The following is an 18,461-nucleotide window of genomic DNA, read 5'->3' on the forward strand; positions in this document are numbered from 1 at the left end:
ATGTTAAACCATTTGCTTCTAGTTTTCTGTTATAGTAAGGTGACTTACAGTTAACCAATTAACAGGTGTTTAATGTAGAATTTTTTTTTACATTTTTTTTCTGTAAAATAATTAATTTATTACAGTGCTTAGAAACTAAAGCCTCTTATAATTTCAAGTAGTCAAACTACTGTCAAATTACCTTTTTGAAAAAAGTAGCTAACTAAACTACATTGACATTTTACATATTGATTAAAAAATAATAAAAAATTATTCTTACTTTTAATATTACTATTATTAATTTTTAATAAATCATTTAGTTACTAGTCTTATGTTCAATGAAATAAAAATAATAATTTGTATATTATATATATTATATATTACATAATAATAATGCTAACTAAAATAAATATACTAATATATATATATATATATATATATATATATATAAATTTTACTTTTAAGACTCCCAGATATGTCTTTTTCATTGTCATGTCTACATCTTTTAATCTGGAATTGCATTGTCTCTTTTGGGACCTCTGAGGTTTCCCCACCGTGTAGCCACAAACCACTGCGGCTGTTGTGCTCGATAGACTTGCTCAGGCTTGTTACAGTAATCAGCCCCCCACAAACGCCCCTATAGACTCTGTAGAAGAATGGGATTAACACAGTATGGCTTTTCCACCCCCTATATACATAAAACACAGCACACATATGCCTGAGGCACCTGTCAAAACAGAACAGGGCAGCACCAGACAGACAGACAGACAGACAGCTGCAGTTTCTCTGAGGAAATGTCGTACTGCCACACTGCGCAAATCAATAAGAGAAAGCAAGGCATCGTGAATCCAATGTCTATCACAAATGCTTTGAGTTGGAGCAGCTAAGGGGTTAGTCGTGAAATCTGAGGGATAATTTACTCCCAAAATGTCATAGCTCATTATTTGCTCAAAAACACATGATTTTCTTTCTTTCATTGTACATTAAATCAAATGTTTTGTAAAGTGTCCAGGCTGCTGTTTTCCATATAACAAAAATGTATGTGCATGTGAGCTGTCGAGCTCCAAAGGACAATCAGTTACCAGACATTCAAGAACCGCCGGTGTGTTATTCCTTAATAAAAGGATACAAGGAGACAGTTACAAGCAAAATAGTTTTATTTAATAAAATACAGAAAGTACACTAGGTTTTTTAAAAATATCTGCTTCAAATGTATTTAATAATTAATATTATTGTGTAACTATAAGCATAACTATAAGCATAAAATCGCAAGGGGTATTACTGATGTATTTTATCTCGTAGAATAAAACTTAAAAATATATATCTTGAACTTGTTCACCACAGACCTTATTTCATGCATTTAAGCATAAACCCAAATTCAGGATGATGGAACAGGAACTTGTTTCCAGGTTTTGGTCTGCAAAATCATCCCTGCAGCACTCTATAGAAATCTGTGGCATTTTTGCAAGAATAATGTCCGAGTATTTGACAAAGTGCGCAACCAGACATTTGGTTTCGCCAGTAGAATGTTTGGGGTTTGGCATGTGGCTGTTGTGACCATAGACACAAACACCTCGTGCCTGGCCGTCAACCAACACGGGCAGCCAAGCCAGAGGAGAGGAAGTGAGGCAAGAGGGAAATGTCAAACACATTGCCACTACAAATAGACCTTCAGTGCTGTAATTCCAATAGCTTTTACAGACCGAATTTTTTACAGAAACTCATTTTACTTCTCTTCTGCTTTGTCCTTTCTGGGACACTTATGTTTGGTTTCATCTGAATGTGTCTCTCTTGTGGAGCAGAAGTTCCTCGGATCACATCTCAGCCACAGGATGTGGACGTAACCTCTGGGAACACTGTGTACTTCACATGCAGGGCAGAGGGCAACCCCAAACCTCAGATCATCTGGCTTAGAAACAAGTAAGCTTCCACCCTTAATGTACGTGCTTAAAGGTAAAGTTCAGCCAAAAAATAAAATTCTGTGTTCACTTTTTTCATCTTTCTGTTGCTCAAAGCAGAAATTACCTTCTTCCTTTCAAGGAACACAAAAGAAGTATTACAGTGTGCATAGAGTTCTTTTCCATAAAGAGGCCGTCTGAAAATGACAAAAAGCACCAAAAAAGAAGTCCATGTAACATTGTATTTAAATCATGATGAATCTTTAAATAGTTTTAGCATGTTAATGGATATGACAATTTAAATATACTTGGTCTTGTCGGTCTAGATAGTATGGACTTGATACTGGCAACAGCGTGTAAGATATCTCGCTGCTGCATGCATATGCATACATAAATCCCGTAGCTGATCTAGGCAAGTGGAGCTGGGGAAGGTGGAGGGTTTCACTTACTACTCTTATAGTGCGCTGTAGGACCAGCTTACAGTGAACACTGAACCAGACAATTTAAATGTTGAGCAAGCAATCTCACTGGCTGCAGGATCAGCAGAGGCCAATAATCCATGTATCAGAATGGTTATGCATTTTATTTATCACTGTCTACAACATGGGACACGTAACTGTAATTGATATGATTTGCCTTCAGCTTGACTATGTTATCAAACTGCTAATAATGTGTCGCTAATGTTACACAAACCATGATCCTGTTCGCCATCTTAGTCTGCCTTCTAAAAATCAGCATCCTTAGAAACCCTTTGAACCACTCAGAACGTCAGTGGAGAAAGGCATATAGTTCATCATAGCATCATAATATACAGTACATTATGCATAATTCACTCGCTATATTACTAAATGTACCTAATTTTTCCTGTCCCTTCATAAAGGTCTTGTACTCATTGTGTTAAAATGCCCACAGAGCAGGGAAAATATTTTTGTGACAGTATGAAACAGGGCGATTTCAAACCATATTTTTAACCTGTCTTTGGTTCACTGCAGTTTTAATGAGAAAATACTCCGCAAGGGTGTTGACTTTGAATTTGCACCTGTTTTTCTGAAAGCATTTTAAAAACACCACAGACATATAAACAACATTAAAAACGTCCGAGTTCTACAAAACGAGCCAATGGCAATTGGTCAATGGCAAAAAACCCAAATGCCATGGGTCTGCGGAATTTGCATAGCGTAACTCTGCCCTACTGCATGGGTATAAAAGGAGGGACGCTGGCAATCTCGCATTATGTTTTCCTGCTGAAGGGCCGAGACTGAATTCCAGGCCGTTTCAGCGGTTGTGGCAGAGGGATGTAACGTCTCCGTTCCCTCCTCAGGGAATGAGGGTTACATGCATAACAGAGATGTTTTGTAGAACTTGTTGTCAAAAGACTCGGTACTTCGGTACCAAGTCGGTACTAAAAAAATGTAAACGTCACAGTACCAGGTTTTCTTAAGTACCGGTGGTACAGAGTAACCGGTCAAACCCGGTTCTTGATGTGCATGCATGCATGCAGGAAGGGTGTGCAGTTGCGTCCTCTTCATTAAAGTGCTGAGACATGGCGCCCGGCAGTGTTGCTGATGTGGTGGCTGTAAATCCACTTGCTTGTTGATAAGAAAGGAGGAAAGAGTCATGTGTGGAAATACTTCGGATTTGCGGCTGATGACGAGGGGAACATCATAGATCATCAAAAACCAATTTGCAAACGATGTCACAAGTTTTCTCTCAAAAGCAGGAAACACATCAAACTTAATAAAACACTTTAAAGACCAACACCCGGATCTAACGAAAGAGTTCAAGCAGGTAAGGTTTAAGCAGGTTCAAATTAATTTCAAATTTAGAGCTTCTGTTATGAATTATATACCATATTTTAATTTGAATATCAGATTGAAATAAACATAACGTTAGCCGTTTGTGTAGTAAATCTTTAGCATACGTGTTGCGGCTAATATAATGAGTGTTAGAATTAAGCTTCTTTATTAATTTTTTTTTTTAACTATGCCATTAAAAAAATATGAAGCTGAATGACCTGAAGCAACTGCTTTCCACCATACAAGGGGGAAAAGAAAGAAAAAGGAGAACCAACATCCTCAAGTCAAGCACATCTTTCTGCAAGTGACACGTTAAATGGTGAATTCTTGGTGTACAGTCAGATGCCTGAGGTCAGTGCTGAGGATAATCCACTTTGGAAAACAAATATGGGTACACTACCTTAACTATCTGAGTTTGCCAGGAAGTATTTGTGCATTTCTGCATCAAGCTGTTCATCTGAAAGAGTGTTCAGTACTGCAGGGTATATTGTTAGCCCAAGATATGCAAACATTTCTTTGGAAATGGCAAAGAAAGTAACTTAAGGAATAACTGTAAATGAACGTTGGTGTGTGCCCCGCAGCGGGGGTATAAACAGGAAGCGGGCGCACGCACTCATTGTCTTTCACTTCAGAGCCGAGTTTCTGTTGGTCTTCTGAATACAGACTCGAGCTATTGCGTTGAAGAATCCTCTCTCTATCCTTGTAACCAGTGTTGGTGGGATGGCGCGATCAGCGAGTGGCCGCGAGCTTAAGGTCAACAACTGCTGTTTTCACAGCATTGAAATTTCTGTGTCGGTTTTGGTGGGCGTTCCCTTAAAAGTGTTTACAGCACTGCTGTAAACAGTGGCCATTCCCTGGGGGCCTCAGCACTGTGGGAAGGCATTAAGAGCATTTTTTTGTGTTTTTTCTTCACAAAAGAACAACACATTCCGTGTAATTCTGCTTGTGCATTTCTGGATGCGGCCGTTCCCTGGCACCAGCAGACAGCCCCAATAGTTGCCTCTCGTGTTTGGGAATTCAGCACGCTGAGGCAGCTTTTGTGAATAGTTCATGTTCTCATTGCGAGAATATGACTATGGCAGCGCTTAGATCGAGACTCGCTTACCTCAAGGGAGGTGCAGTCCCCTCGCCTACGCCGACACTTTGCCTTGTCACCCTCAAGCCCCTCGTTAGTCGCCAGCGAGCAGCTGTGGCCGTGTCCCGGACACACTGGCGCCTCCGCACACTCACTCTGCCCTTCGACGGAAGCAGGTACGTGTTGCATCTAACACTCAGACCCCACTCCGTGCCGCTATGCCGTCCGAGTCGGGTCCCTGCATTCCGCCGTGCTGCCCCACCCCGGATACGTCTGTGGTGCCGTTGGTCCCGCTTGCAAGGTGTCTGGGAGCCTGGCTAGCATTTCCCAGCCCGTCTCGCTGGCTCATCCGTACTATCAGACTCGGCTATGCGATTCAGTTCGCCCGGCGCCCCCCAGTCTTCAGGGGCATTCTGTTCAACCGTGTTCTGGCAGACAATGCCCCTGTGCTCAGGGCAGAGATTGCAGTCCTACTGGCGACAGACGCGATCAACCCGGTCCTTCCAGCCGATATGAAGACTGGCTTCTACAGCCCGTACTTCATTGTACCCAAGAAAGGCAGTGGGTTACGCCCAATCTTGGACCTGCGTGTCCTGAACCAGTCCCTTCACTGGCTGCTGTTCAAGATGCTTATGCAGAAACGCATTTTCAAATGCATCCGTCCCCAAGATTGGTTTGCAGCTACTTTTTTCCCTTCAGGGAACGAGGGTTACATTCGTTACCGAGACGTTATTTAATTACTCAAATGTTTACAATCCTTGGCTTGAATTATGCCATTGTTTTATTTATCTATTTAAAATAATATTTTAGCTTATAAAGTGTTGTTCAGTCATGGCATATTTTGTTTAATTTATACAAATTTTTAGTTTATAAATAAGAAGTGTGTTAATTCAGTCATGGCTTATTGTTGTGTTTTTTAGGTTTGTAATTTATTTTCATTTATTACTTGTGGAAAAACTTGTAACACAATTTTATAAAAGTATAGGAGTATAAAAGTTTAACTTTATTAATAAAAATAGTGTGTTGTTCAGTTAGCATGTTTTTGTGTTTTGCTTTGGTACCGAAATTGGTACAGAAAACCGTGGATTTTCACTGGTATCGTTACAGAATACTGAAATCTTGGTACCGTGACAACACTACGAAGGTGATAGGCTTTTAAGCAAACCCCCATTTCGTCAGTCACTGATGTAACTCGGAGTGACTGAACGAAACGGAACTTGATTTTCACCACAGGGGGTCTTTGGGACAATTTATAAATAAACTTAAGCATGCAAAATGTATTATTTAACATACAAATGTACATTTGTAAACATTATGATTTACACACTAAATCCAGCAGAAGCTACAGCACAATCTGCATATTTTTAACAGACGCCACTACCTGAACCTTAAAGCTATTTCCTGCTGCCCAGTGTTTTCCACTCCTCATTTGCATAAAATTGAGCCTTTCTCAACTTATGGCCACTCTCAATAGCTAGGTAAGGCAAGGCAAGTTTATTTATATAGCACATTTCATACACAATGGTAATTCAAAGTGCTTTACATTGAAGAAATTAAAATAATCAAAAGAAATCAGAATTATGAACACAGTTTAGAATACAATATAAAATACAGAAATAATCAAAAGAAATCAGAATAATTAAAACATAAAATAAAATAAAATACAGTACAAACAGTCGGACGAACAGTGGTACAGTGCTCATTCAGTAAATGCACAGCTAAACAGATGTGTTTTGATTCTGGATTTGAATGTGACTACTGCTTTTTTTTTTGTAATGGCTGCTTTTCCACAGTCGGGCCAAACTGTTCTAAGAATGGTAGGGAACGGTTGCAGTTATATTTCCACTTGAGCTTGGTTCGGCACGGCATGGTTACTAACTGTTCTCGGTTTACTCGATAACTTTTTTGGAATTGCATTCTCTCTCGTGCTAATCTGCCCTGTTCAGTAAATCTGGCCCCTAGAATGTAGTTGCATGAGACGCATGGACTACTTTTATGGTGCTTTTTTGTAGATTTGGAGTTTGACAGTCTGGACATTCTGTAATTTATCTTCTTTTGTGTTCCATGGAAGACAGGAAGTGATACAGGTTTGGACTGACATGAGTGTGAGTAAATGATGACAGAAATAAAATGTTTTGGTTGTTTAATCCTCAAATGTGTGAAGGGTGTATGCGTAAACAGGAAAGTATTTTTTTATCAGCAATGCTCTGAACATGAGGGATGACACCCGTCTCAATCTACTGGAAGATGGAACCTTGATGATCCAGGACACGCGGGAGACGGACCAGGGCGTGTATCAGTGCATGGCCAAAAATGTGGCTGGAGAGGTGAAGACCTCAGAGGTCACCTTACGATACTTCAGATCACCTTGTGAGTGTGATGGGGTCCTGTAGGTGATAATAATTAAACTAGAATTACTAGAACCTCCCAAACTAGCTTGACCCTATTTAATTCAGGCACTGTCTATAGCAGTGGTTCTCAACCTCTCCTGCAGGGACCCCCTGACAGGACATGTTTTTGTTTTAACCCTGAAATGGCACACCTGATTCAATTAGTCAGCTACACATTAAGCCTTTGAGCCTTTAATTAATTGAATCAGGTGTGCCATTTCAGGCTTAAAACAAAAACATGACCTGTCAGGGGGTCCCTGCAGGAGAGGTTGAGAACCACTGGTCTATAGTATCGGATAAATCCTGTAAAATGTATCATCTCTTATACACTGGCAAAAAAATGTGTAGGATTTACTTTGTAATTATTTGTGAAATTTCTGACTGAAAATTGTTTCAAATAAACAACTAACACATTCCATTTTTAATAAAGTGTATGATTAACTTTGAAACAATTTTCATAAATTGCTTTTCATAAATTGCTATAAAATTTCACAAATAATTACAAGTAATAAGTAACACATTGAATTAAAAATGATGTAGGATTTAATATGAAACAATTTTCCCCTAAGAAATTGCTAGTGAATTTCACAAATAATTACAAAGTAACACTGAATTAAAATCTATTTGTACATTTCCGTAGATAATATTAGGGTAACATGCATGCCAATCTGGTAAAGACCATTTAATGGCAGACTTTTTGCACACAGCAATCCATTTTTGGTCATTGCCTTTGTCTCTCTAGCTCGACCCAGTTTTGTGATCCAGCCACAGAACACAGAGGTTCTGGTCGGGGAGAGCGTGACCCTGGAGTGCAGTGCGACAGGTCAGCCGCAGCCCCGCGTGACCTGGACCAAAGGAGACCACACAGCCCTCCCAGTGGATCCCCGCATCAACATTACTCCTTCAGCAGGTCTCTACATCCAGAATGTCAATCAGGCTGATGGGGGACAGTACACTTGCTTCGCAAGCAACAATGTGGACACCATCCACGCCACTGCATATATTATAGTACAGGGTAAGAGAGGGGAATTTTTATTTGTGAATATTTTATTTTTATCTTGATTCTGTTGCTCAAAATTTTGCACTGATATTTTAGTTTCTTACATTGACATTTTATTCACGCATTTATTCATTACCTTTTCTAAAATTCAATTAACGGTTGTCTAAAGGTGTCATTCACTGTGAAGTTAAGGTGGCTCTGATAGAACAGTTTATTTTTGTACAGTGTAAAACATGAAAAACTTTTTTTTGCTAGGATTCTGTTAACCCAAATCAGCGTCTCAGAGCGGCTCGGTTCACAGTAAATGCTGCTCCACATTAACTCCATCATCATTTACTCTGAGTTTGAGTCGCCTTAACAGGAATTTGGGAACTCCGTTAAAAGAAACCTACCATAAATATTATTGACCCTTCATTTCTTTGTAAGTGAGCAAACTTACAAAATTAGCAGGGGATCAAAAAATTATTTTATCCACTGTATGTTGTAGTTTAGATATATTTTTAAGATGGAAGAATGCGGTTTAACAGATGCTAGAAATGTGGCTTTCAAATGGTTTGGTATCAAAGGATTGTTATCAAAGAGTACACCCAGGTTCCTTACTGACGATGAAGACTTGACAGAGTATCAAGTGTTAGACAGTATTCTAGATAATTATGTGCGGAGGTTTTTGGTCCAATAATTAGAATCTCAGTTTTTTTCTGAATTAAGTAGTAGGAAATTACTAGTCATCCAATTTTGTATATCACCTATGCATTCCGTTAATTTTGTGAAATTGGTACGTTTCGTCGTGGCGCAAAGAAATGTAGAGCTGGGTATCATCAGCATAACAGTGAAAACTAATGCCATGATTCGTAATGATATCTCCCAAGGGTAGCATGTACAGGGTGAAAAGCAACAATCCTAGTACTGAGCCTTGTGGTAAACCATACTGAACTCGTGATCGATAAGACATCTCTTCATTTACCGCTACAAACCGATAACGGTCAGATAAGTATGCTTTAAACCATGCTAATTCAATTCCAATAATGTCACTAAGGCCGTGTGTCCACCAAAGTGTTTTTTCATGCAGCTGGCGTAAAATTCCAATTGTTTTCAGTGGGAGCACCGCGTTTTTTAAACGCCATGAGCGTAACGAGGCGCTGAGCGTGTATTTAACGCTCAAGCGCTGAGCATTCAGCGTTTTTTACTGGTCGCCGAGAGTTGAAAAATGTTCAGATTTGGGTAGAACGCAGCGCTCATCACTGTTACTTTTTACACAGCCGTCCAATCACAGTGGAGGAGGGGCGGGACAAATACCACACCGACCAACTGTCACAACATTCTTTCTGTACAACGACGTCAACCAGCAGAGTTAACCGAACAAAATGGATGAAAAATATTTTTTTAGTGTGAAACAAATTATCTACGAAATCAGTTACAAGTAAACTGTGCTGTGGATATTCTGTATCATAGCAAAGAATCGTCTTAACTGAAAAAACGTAGCACTACCAAAATGCTCTCAAGCGCCCAGTGCTAGGCGTTTTCAGCAGAGCGCCTAGCATTTTCAGCCGGCTAAAAAAGTTTTGGCGGACACATGGCCTAATGCTAATTTTCGAGTCAATACAAAAGAATGATGTGGTTGATAGTATCAAATGCAGTACTAAGATCCAGTAACACTAATATAGAGATACAACCACGATCGGATGATAAGAGCAAATCATTTGTGACTCTAACGAGAGCTGTCTCAGTGCTATGATACAGTCTAAATCCTGACTAGAAATCCTTGCAGATACCATTTCTTTCTAAAAAAGAACATAGTTGTGAGGATACTGCCTTTTCTAGTATTTTTGACAGAAAGGGTAGATTTGAGATCGGCCTGTAATTGACTAATTCTCCAGCATCAAGTTGTGTTTTTTTAATAAGAGGTTTAATAATAGCCAGTTATTGTTATGTAACCTAATGACAAAGATGAATTATTAATTAATTATATTAAGAAGAGTCCTCTATGACCTCTGGAAGCATTTCTTTCAGTAGCTTAGTCGATATAGGGTCTAACATACATGTTGTTGATTTACTGTAGATGATTTACCAAGTTTAGACAATTCTTCCTCCCCTATAGCAATGAATTGAATTTTTCCTCAGCGACACTACAATGCACTGTCTGATGCGATACTGTAGTAGAGGTTGCATTGTTATAATTCTCTCTCTAATATTATAAATCTTGCAAGTAAAGAAGTACATAGTCATTACTGCTGTGCTGTTTGGAAACATCTGAAGCTGAAGCTTAATTTAGCCACTGTATCAAATAAATACCTAGGATTGTGTTTTTTTTATTCTAAGAGAGTTGAAAAATCTAGCCGTTTTTAAGACCTTTCTGTATGCAATAATGCTTTCTTTCCACGAAATGCAAAACACCTCTAGTTTTGTTTTCTTGCAGCTGCGCTCCATTTTTCTGGCTGCTCTCTTGAGGGCTCGAGTGTGCTCGTCGTACCACGGAGTTGGACTATTTTCCTTAATTTTCTTTAAGTGCAAAGGAGCAACTGTGTCTAAAGTGCTGGAAAAGAGAGAGTCAATAGTTTCTGTTGCAACATCGAGTTCTTTAGTAATGTCTATATTTTTATCTGGTAATAATAAAATTAGTCTACATCATGTATTCTGATAAAAAAAATAAAAAAACAGGTCATATTTGGTCATTCTCATTTCTTTCACTCCTCAGCTCGTCCTCAGTTCACAGTGACCCCTCAGGACCAGTCTGTGCTGGAGGGTCAGACAGTCGACTTTCCCTGCGAGGCCAGTGGCTACCCTCAGCCTGTCATAGCTTGGACACGCAGTGGTGAGATCATATACTGTAATGCCTCCTTGACTGTTTGACTTTTTAGAGTGGAGTTTTTTCAACAGTCTGCCTAAGTCAGAATGGTCAGAATTTTTATCTTGTAAAAACTGACCAACTAACATATCTAATAATATTAATAAAAATAATAATAATAATCTTAAACATTAAAAAAATGGACTGTTGCCATATATATATATATATTTATTTATTTATTTAAAATTTTGTTAAACTAAAATATACTTTAATGTAATTTATATTGAAATGTTATTGTATGTCATTTAAATATATTTGTACTTACACATTTGTGATGAAGATGCAATTTAGTACATTTAAGATATATTATCTTTAAATAATATCAAACATTTATCAATACATTTATAATTATAATCTGGTATTGTTAGTCAACATTTCAACTTTAAAGCACATTAAAAGATTATTAAAAAATAATAATTTAAAATGGACTTTAACGTAAAGCTTTTAATTTAACATTACAAACTGCACTTTTTAGTTCTTAACGTATGTGTCTTTAAGTACTCTTAAGTGGCCTTTTATTTCAATAAAGAAATAGTTCACCCAAAAATTTTAATTATCCCATAATTTACTCACCCTCAAGCCATCCTAGGTGTATATGACTTTCTTCTTTCAGTCGAACACAATCGGAGTTATAATAAAAAATATCCTGACTCTTTCCAGCCTAGTAATGGCATTGAATAGTGCCCGTGTTTTTGAAGCTCCAAAAAGCACATCGATCCATTATAAAAGTAATCTATATGACTCCAGTGGGTTAAGTTCCGGCTGAAGGGTGACCTCTGACCCGGCGTATGACGTTCTTCTATTGTATAGAAAATTCCTCTGTCATTTTTCTTTTAAACTTCTCGTTTTAGACTTCTAATTTGTGACCGGCGTTTTGTTTTAATCTATCCTCTGCGCTTCCGCGTTTTCTCAATTTTCACCTGAGCTTATGCTACGTCTACATCATACGTCCTACATCTGGTCAGAGGTCACGCTTCCTTCACGGAGCTCAACTTGCTAATGAATGCGTGTATGGCCAGTTATTTATAGTTTATGAAGTTTTAATAGTTTATGATGTTTTAAATGTAGATATTTTTCTTACATTAAAATCATGGCTTCGCACCAGAAGGCATTTATAAACCCCCTGGAGCATATGGATTACTTTTATGATGGATGGATGCGCTTTTTGGGATCATTTTTGGGTGAAATATTCCTTTAAAAATATATGCAATTACAGTTTTTATTTAAATATTCTTTTTAGATTTGAAGTTCACTACAAGTGCACATTCAGTACAATTAAGCGCTCTTCTTTTTCAGAATGGTCTGATAGTGAAATTATGATTGGTTGAACAGCGTTCTAACACTCAGCCTACACTGTTGCATGTGCTGTAAACATGATTTTTGGTTTTTTTCACAAACTGAGAGATGAGTCAGAATCAACAGCATGCAACAGATACTCTCAACAGAGTTTAATTTGATCGGAACGTTGCTTTAAAGGTTACAAGGACACATTTAAATATTATTGAATTTTCTGTCAGTGCATCAACTATTTACAAATGTTGTTTTCAGCCAGGAAAAAATCACTAAAACTCTGTTCTCTTACCATAGGCAGCCCTCTGCCTAATGACAGACGACACGTTGTTCTCTCAACGGGCAGCTTGCGTATCAGCCGCGTGGCCCTTCATGACCAGGCCCAGTATGAATGCCAGGCGGTCAGTCCTGTTGGCACTGCCAGAGCAGCTGTTCATCTCAACATCCTACAAGCCGGTGAGACCCTGATCTCAACACAAATTGCATCCTGACATTGATTATTTCATCGAGTTGAACTAGAGGTCGGTAGCATGTCCAAAATATATCACAGCATGAGCAATTCTGTTCACAATTACAGTATATATTTCAAAATCAATAGTCAAAATTGCACTGTGATTATGCCCCATTGATAATGGCCAATTGAATAATCCAGTGAATTAAATACTTTCCAAATGAAGAATTTGATTTTTTTTTTTTTTTTTTGGAACATGAAATCAGAAGACCAGATTATTCAAAACAGCTCCGGCATCTGTGCAAAGACTTCACATTATTAAACGTTAAAAACAAAATACCAGTGTTATTTTAGCATCATTGGTATACTATTATAGTTTTTGTTAATATTTTGAATTAGATTTTATTTTTATATTTTGTTTTAATTTTTGCTAGTGATTTTGTTGTGTTTTTGTCTATATGATATTTATAATTTTACGTTATTTAGTTTTAGTTGTTTTAGTACTTAAACTAAATGAAAATGAGCAATGTCGCACATGAAATCAGAAGACCAGATTATTCAAAACAGCTCCGGCATCTGTGCAAAGACTTCACATTATTAAACGTTAAAAACAAAAGACCAGTGTTATTTTAGCATCATTGGTATACTATTATAGTTTTTGTTAATATTTTGAATTAGATTTTATTTTTATATTTTGTTTTAATTTTTGCTAGTGATTTTGTTGTGTTTTTGTCTATATGATATTTATAATTTTACTTTATTTAGTTTTAGTTGTTTTAGTACTTAAACTAAATGAAAATGAGCAATGCTGCTTTAGCGACTAGCTGAATGTTTTTTTTAAATATTTTATTTCAGTGACCTTTTTTTTCCATTTCAAGTAACGAAAATGTTTTAGTTTTACTTTGTTCAAATTTTGTTTTAGTTGGCGATAGTAACCCTGCAAATGAATCAAAAGAGTCAAATCAATATTATAACATATCTTCAACAGTAAACAAGTTAACTCCTTCATGTTGTGTATCATCTTGGTGTTTTTGGAGCACAGCCTTCTCATATATTTCCGCATTACTCCATGTTTCTTAATGCATGGCTAAAAGTGTTGCACACAGATTTATCTACTTTGGTACAGCACAAACTAACACTGTTAATTCCTTATTCAACCATCCTTTGGAACAAGACTAGACATGGTATTAACAGGAGGGAAAGAGGGTTGGCTCCATAAACTAATTTGTCATTTACCCACAAGCAAAGCCTTCAATTAGAACAACAATACCCGTAAAGTCTCAATGACAGACGTAAGACCAGGTCCCTTCATGTAAGTGCCTTAAACCCACCTCTTAAGCTTTATTACAGACTTGTGAAATAGCCAGGAAAGCATGCAGCTTTGAAATTCCCACATGGCAAGATGTTTTCCATGTAGTAATGGTTGTTAACACACTGCATAACAACCGCCTGTGTTTACTTAAAAACCAAGGCACAGGTTTGGCTCATGGGCTCTTTTATTTAGAACAGGCTTACAGGAAGTATCTGAAGAAATGGGGAGAGTTAAAAGAGAGAGAGAGAGAGAGTTGTGAGAAATACTTCTAGTTCGAACAGCTGCAGGAAAAAGTGAGTACAGAATAAATTAATGTTTAGAAGGCCACGAAAGGAATCGGTCACCCATGAATTATAGAATTATATAATTTACATATGCCATCGCAAACCTGTATATTGGGCAGAATGTCTAAGCTGCTTTCTTTCATACAATGAAAATGGATTCTGATTCATATGGTCAAGCTCCAAAAAAATACTAAATAAATAAAGCTTTCATAAAAGTAGTCCATTCAACTCAAACGCTATACTCCTAGTCTTCTGAGATCATCCTCACTGCTCTCAAATATCATTTGAGTTTCACAATTGGTCATTTGAGGAGAACGTCCTGGCTGCGTATGCAACCCACCGTTCCCTGAAGGAGCCAATGTTCTTCGAGTACTAATGAATAAGCCAATGGAATTGGCGTGCGTGATTCGCATCACACACTCCGCCCCCGCGGCGTGGGTATAAATACGGAAGTGGATGCACGCACTAGTTGCTTTTTCGCTGAAGAGCCGAGCGTAACCCGGAGTCAGCGGTGGTCCAGCGGTAGTGGCAAGGGGACTACGTCCTCCGTTCCCTCCTTCGGGGAACGCTGGGTTTCATACGCAACCAGGACGTTCCCTTTCAGTCGATAACATCGGACGTAGTGGATGTTGACTGAATGGGGATAACCTTTGAAAATACCACTAAAGCTGCCACCTTCCAGTGCCTAGACAAAAGCCTCCTGATGCCCCTGCAATTTAAGGCGGGGAAGGACAGGGCTTAGATCAGGGAAGTCACTGCTGTTCCTACAGAACCACTGGGAAAGCGTTCCCGTACATTGGAAGGAAGGGACGCTGTCGAAGCCAGATCCCACCCTAGGGGAGGTAATTGGAGAAAACACATATGAACTAGGCGGATGACCAGGCAGTACGACATATGGAATGTCACTGGAGTGGCTCCAGCCTAAGACGGGGGGAGACTCACCGCACAGTGACGGCAGAGAGCCTCTGCCAAGGGAAGACACAAGCTCGACCGTAGGAAGCCGTATCATGGAATAAATCACATATAGGGTCGCCCTAGGGACCACAACATATGGACCCAGCCTAACACAGGTTCCAGACTGCTTACAAGTGGTAGGCCTAACACCAGACGTTCTGCACGTCCGACGTCGGAGGGGTGTGGAGGAACAAAACAGGGTTCAAATTTAAGGGAACTCAACTGGAGTAGAAAGGCGCACGTATCCAGTCCATAGGAGGGGAATGGCGCAGCAAGCCGACACTTGAACCGAGCTCACGGTGAAACTGGCTTCATGAGAAGGGAGCTCACGGAAAGCAGCGGTTCAACTAGGTGTTGTCCAACCCCCAACTCTAGAATCTGTTTAGCAAAGCATATCGTCAACGCCCAGGCGGAGCACTTTACACTCATCATAGAGGGGCTCAACACCTAAGTGGACATGTTGCATCTCAGAATTTTCTACCGAATTGAAAGTAAGCACTAAGTGGCCAACTTTGCTTGGAAACAGCCTTTACTCTCTGCTGAATTCCTAACAGATACGAGCTGGTCTGAGGTCTATGGCTTGCGTTCTGTACACGTCTAACCATTATAAGCGAACGGACAGAGAAAGCCAGGGCTGGATCTGCCTCCTCCGGGGCAGCGCTTGCAGGTTCACCACCTGCTCCTATTATGGGAGAGGTAGGAACCTTGGGCACAATCCAAGCCGGGGTCTCAGCTTGTGAGAGTTAGCCGGCCCGAACTCCATGGTCAATACGTTGACCGAAAGCGAGCAAGTCCCTACCCTCTAGTAGAGACCTTGCGAGCAGGATAACTGATATAATAGAATTTTATTCACTGCCTGCAGTGGCTCAGGGGCGGTCTCTGCAGTGCAGTTTCACCAGAGATAAGGCCCAAGTGGATAAAGAGGGAAGCAAGGATTTACATTACCTTGCTCCTCAGGAACCTGACGATCAGGACGTGCTTCTCCATACTTCTGCATCACGATGAGCGTCGTTTAAACACAGAGGCAAAATCATTTTGAGGGTGAAGGAAAACGGCCTACTCCAACCCATATCGCAGGAAAGAGAGCACTGAAATGATCTCTCCTCTGGAGAGAAGACACACTCAACGACTAGGTTCCACTGCTAAAGGCGTAAGCACGCTACCCATTTCTAGGGGGTGCTCGCAGAAGTTATGGTAACTATCACATGTCCCTATGATAGCCACCTGAGACTCCGCGTTCAGACTTAAGACCGCCCGGAATCTCCAGGTGTACAATGCGGGTGCCATCGTGCCCTGTCCCTGTAAAAGTTTTCAGGGGAAGTCAGGAAGAATGTCGATGGGAACCAGGTCTGGTTGGCCCAATAAGGGGCTACTATGAAGACCTGCTCCCTCCTGACTTGGCACCGTAGGTGCAAGCGACGAGCGCAAAAAGACAGGAGCCCTGCTCAACACAACATGTGAAGATCACTGAGCTTCAGGAGCATTTCTGCTCAGCACTTGAGTGTGATAAGTTCACTGAACTTCAGGAGCATTTCTGCTCAACACTTGCTTGTGATAATTTCAATGAGTTACAGGAGCATTTCTGCTCAACACTTGAGTGCGACGAACTTCACTGAGCTACAGGAGCATTTCTGCTCAACACTGAGTGTGAAAGAATTCACTGAGCTTCAGGAGCACTGCTGCCCAACACCTGATTGTGATGAATTCACTGAGCTACAGGAGCATTTCTGCTCAACACTGAGTGTGAAAGAATTCAGAGCTCCCGGAGCACTGTTGCTCAACACCTGAGTGAGATGAATTCACTGAGCTACAGGATCATTGCTGCTCAACACCTGAGTGCGAGGAACTTCACTGATTTTCAGGAGCATTTCTGCTCAACATGAAGTGTGATGAATTCACTGAATTGAGCAGGCGCCAAGCGACCATGAGTCGCAGTCGCTTTTAGGAGGCTCACTGGGGAAACGCATTTCTGCGGGCCCCCGGGGCAGCTGAGAGCCAGTGTCTGTCCAAGGGTTGTCCGTTCGGACAGAAATAACTTGTTGGGAGACGAAACCGGAGAGGCAACTGAGCGGCCCCGCAGAGGTCATGACTCAGCTGGACCCCAGCGGATGGAGTCTCCACTCACCCTGGCTGTAACTGTCGTGAAGCTCGTTGGCGGCACGATTAAGTAAAGCGGGAAGAGTGGAACAAAGTGTCCTCAGAAGCTTCTGACTCCAAGGAGGAGGTGACTGGTGAGTTGTGACATGCAAGTGAAGCTTGCGCAACGGTCGCAATGTCTAACAACTCAAAGCATGAATGCCCGTGTAGTCGACAGTCGCCCAGGTCCCCGTTAAAACACGCCCTTTATACATGGCCCCTCAGTTAAAGAGGTTTTGGCTGCAGACTAGGGCTGGACCCGAATATTCGTTCGGTGGGTTGGTATTCAATTTGAAAATGTGACATTCGAAAATTCGTCTTTTTTTTTCACACCTGGCTTCCCCCTCCAAACGGTTCTCATTCGCGCTTGAATATGTTTTACACTCTAAAATCTGGTGAAATATAACACTTAACATATAACTTCGTTATATCTACTTAATAAATATATTTGCTTCTTCTTGGACTACTAAAAGTGTTACTGCAACGGGGAGTGTCTCTGGCTAGAGCGCAGAACAGCGGAGTTTGTATGGACAGAAGTGCATGCCTGAGCTTGTATTTTGGGTTAAGCTGCGTTGCTTTGACATTGTGGAAAATAGAATAATAGAAACAAAATGTATTATCACTTTTATCCGTTATTATCAATCTAAATGAATCTACTGCGAAATATAGGAGACTTTGAGATTTTACTGGGTCGTCACGTCACGTGCCCCAGTTAAACCGCCCATGAGTTGAACGTCATGACCGTCGCGATTCAGCGAAAAGACAAAAATGCAGAGGACTTCATCTGTGTGGGATAACTTTAAATTAAGTGAGGAAGACAAGACAAAGGCAGTGTGTCAAATATGCGATTTGAAACTGGCCTACCACAACAGCACATCAAGCTTGAGAAATCAACTGAGTTCTGTAAGTAGACCGAGCGCCATCAGTAATTTTACACGTGGTAAAGACGTGCACTTAATTTTCTTGGAAAATAACGTTACTTGTGAATAGCCCAGCCTAATAATACTTTGTCTATAGGTACATCCCCAGGTATGGCGTTCACAGCCATCAA

At 40.1% G+C, this 18,461-nt stretch overlaps 1 protein-coding gene across 2 annotated transcripts in view; it reads left to right on the forward strand.

The window, feature by feature from the left end:
- The window catches only part of pxdn (peroxidasin), a 117,336-nt gene that overhangs the window by 62,466 nt on the left and 36,409 nt on the right, over positions 1-18,461 (forward strand). For both annotated transcript variants that reach the window (XM_077238566.1, XM_077238567.1), the window contains exons 8-12: positions 1,782-1,899; positions 6,949-7,118; positions 7,881-8,153; positions 10,834-10,950; positions 12,571-12,729. In XM_077238566.1, the coding sequence (XP_077094681.1) occupies positions 1,782-1,899; positions 6,949-7,118; positions 7,881-8,153; positions 10,834-10,950; positions 12,571-12,729 (837 nt within the window). The remainder of the gene's footprint in view (positions 1-1,781; positions 1,900-6,948; positions 7,119-7,880; positions 8,154-10,833; positions 10,951-12,570; positions 12,730-18,461) is intronic.

This window comes from Siphateles boraxobius, unplaced genomic scaffold (assembly GCF_051911475.1).
Source record: "Siphateles boraxobius isolate OS27281-9 unplaced genomic scaffold, OSU_SipBor_1 22, whole genome shotgun sequence".
Classification (NCBI taxonomy): domain Eukaryota; kingdom Metazoa; phylum Chordata; class Actinopteri; order Cypriniformes; family Leuciscidae; genus Siphateles; species Siphateles boraxobius.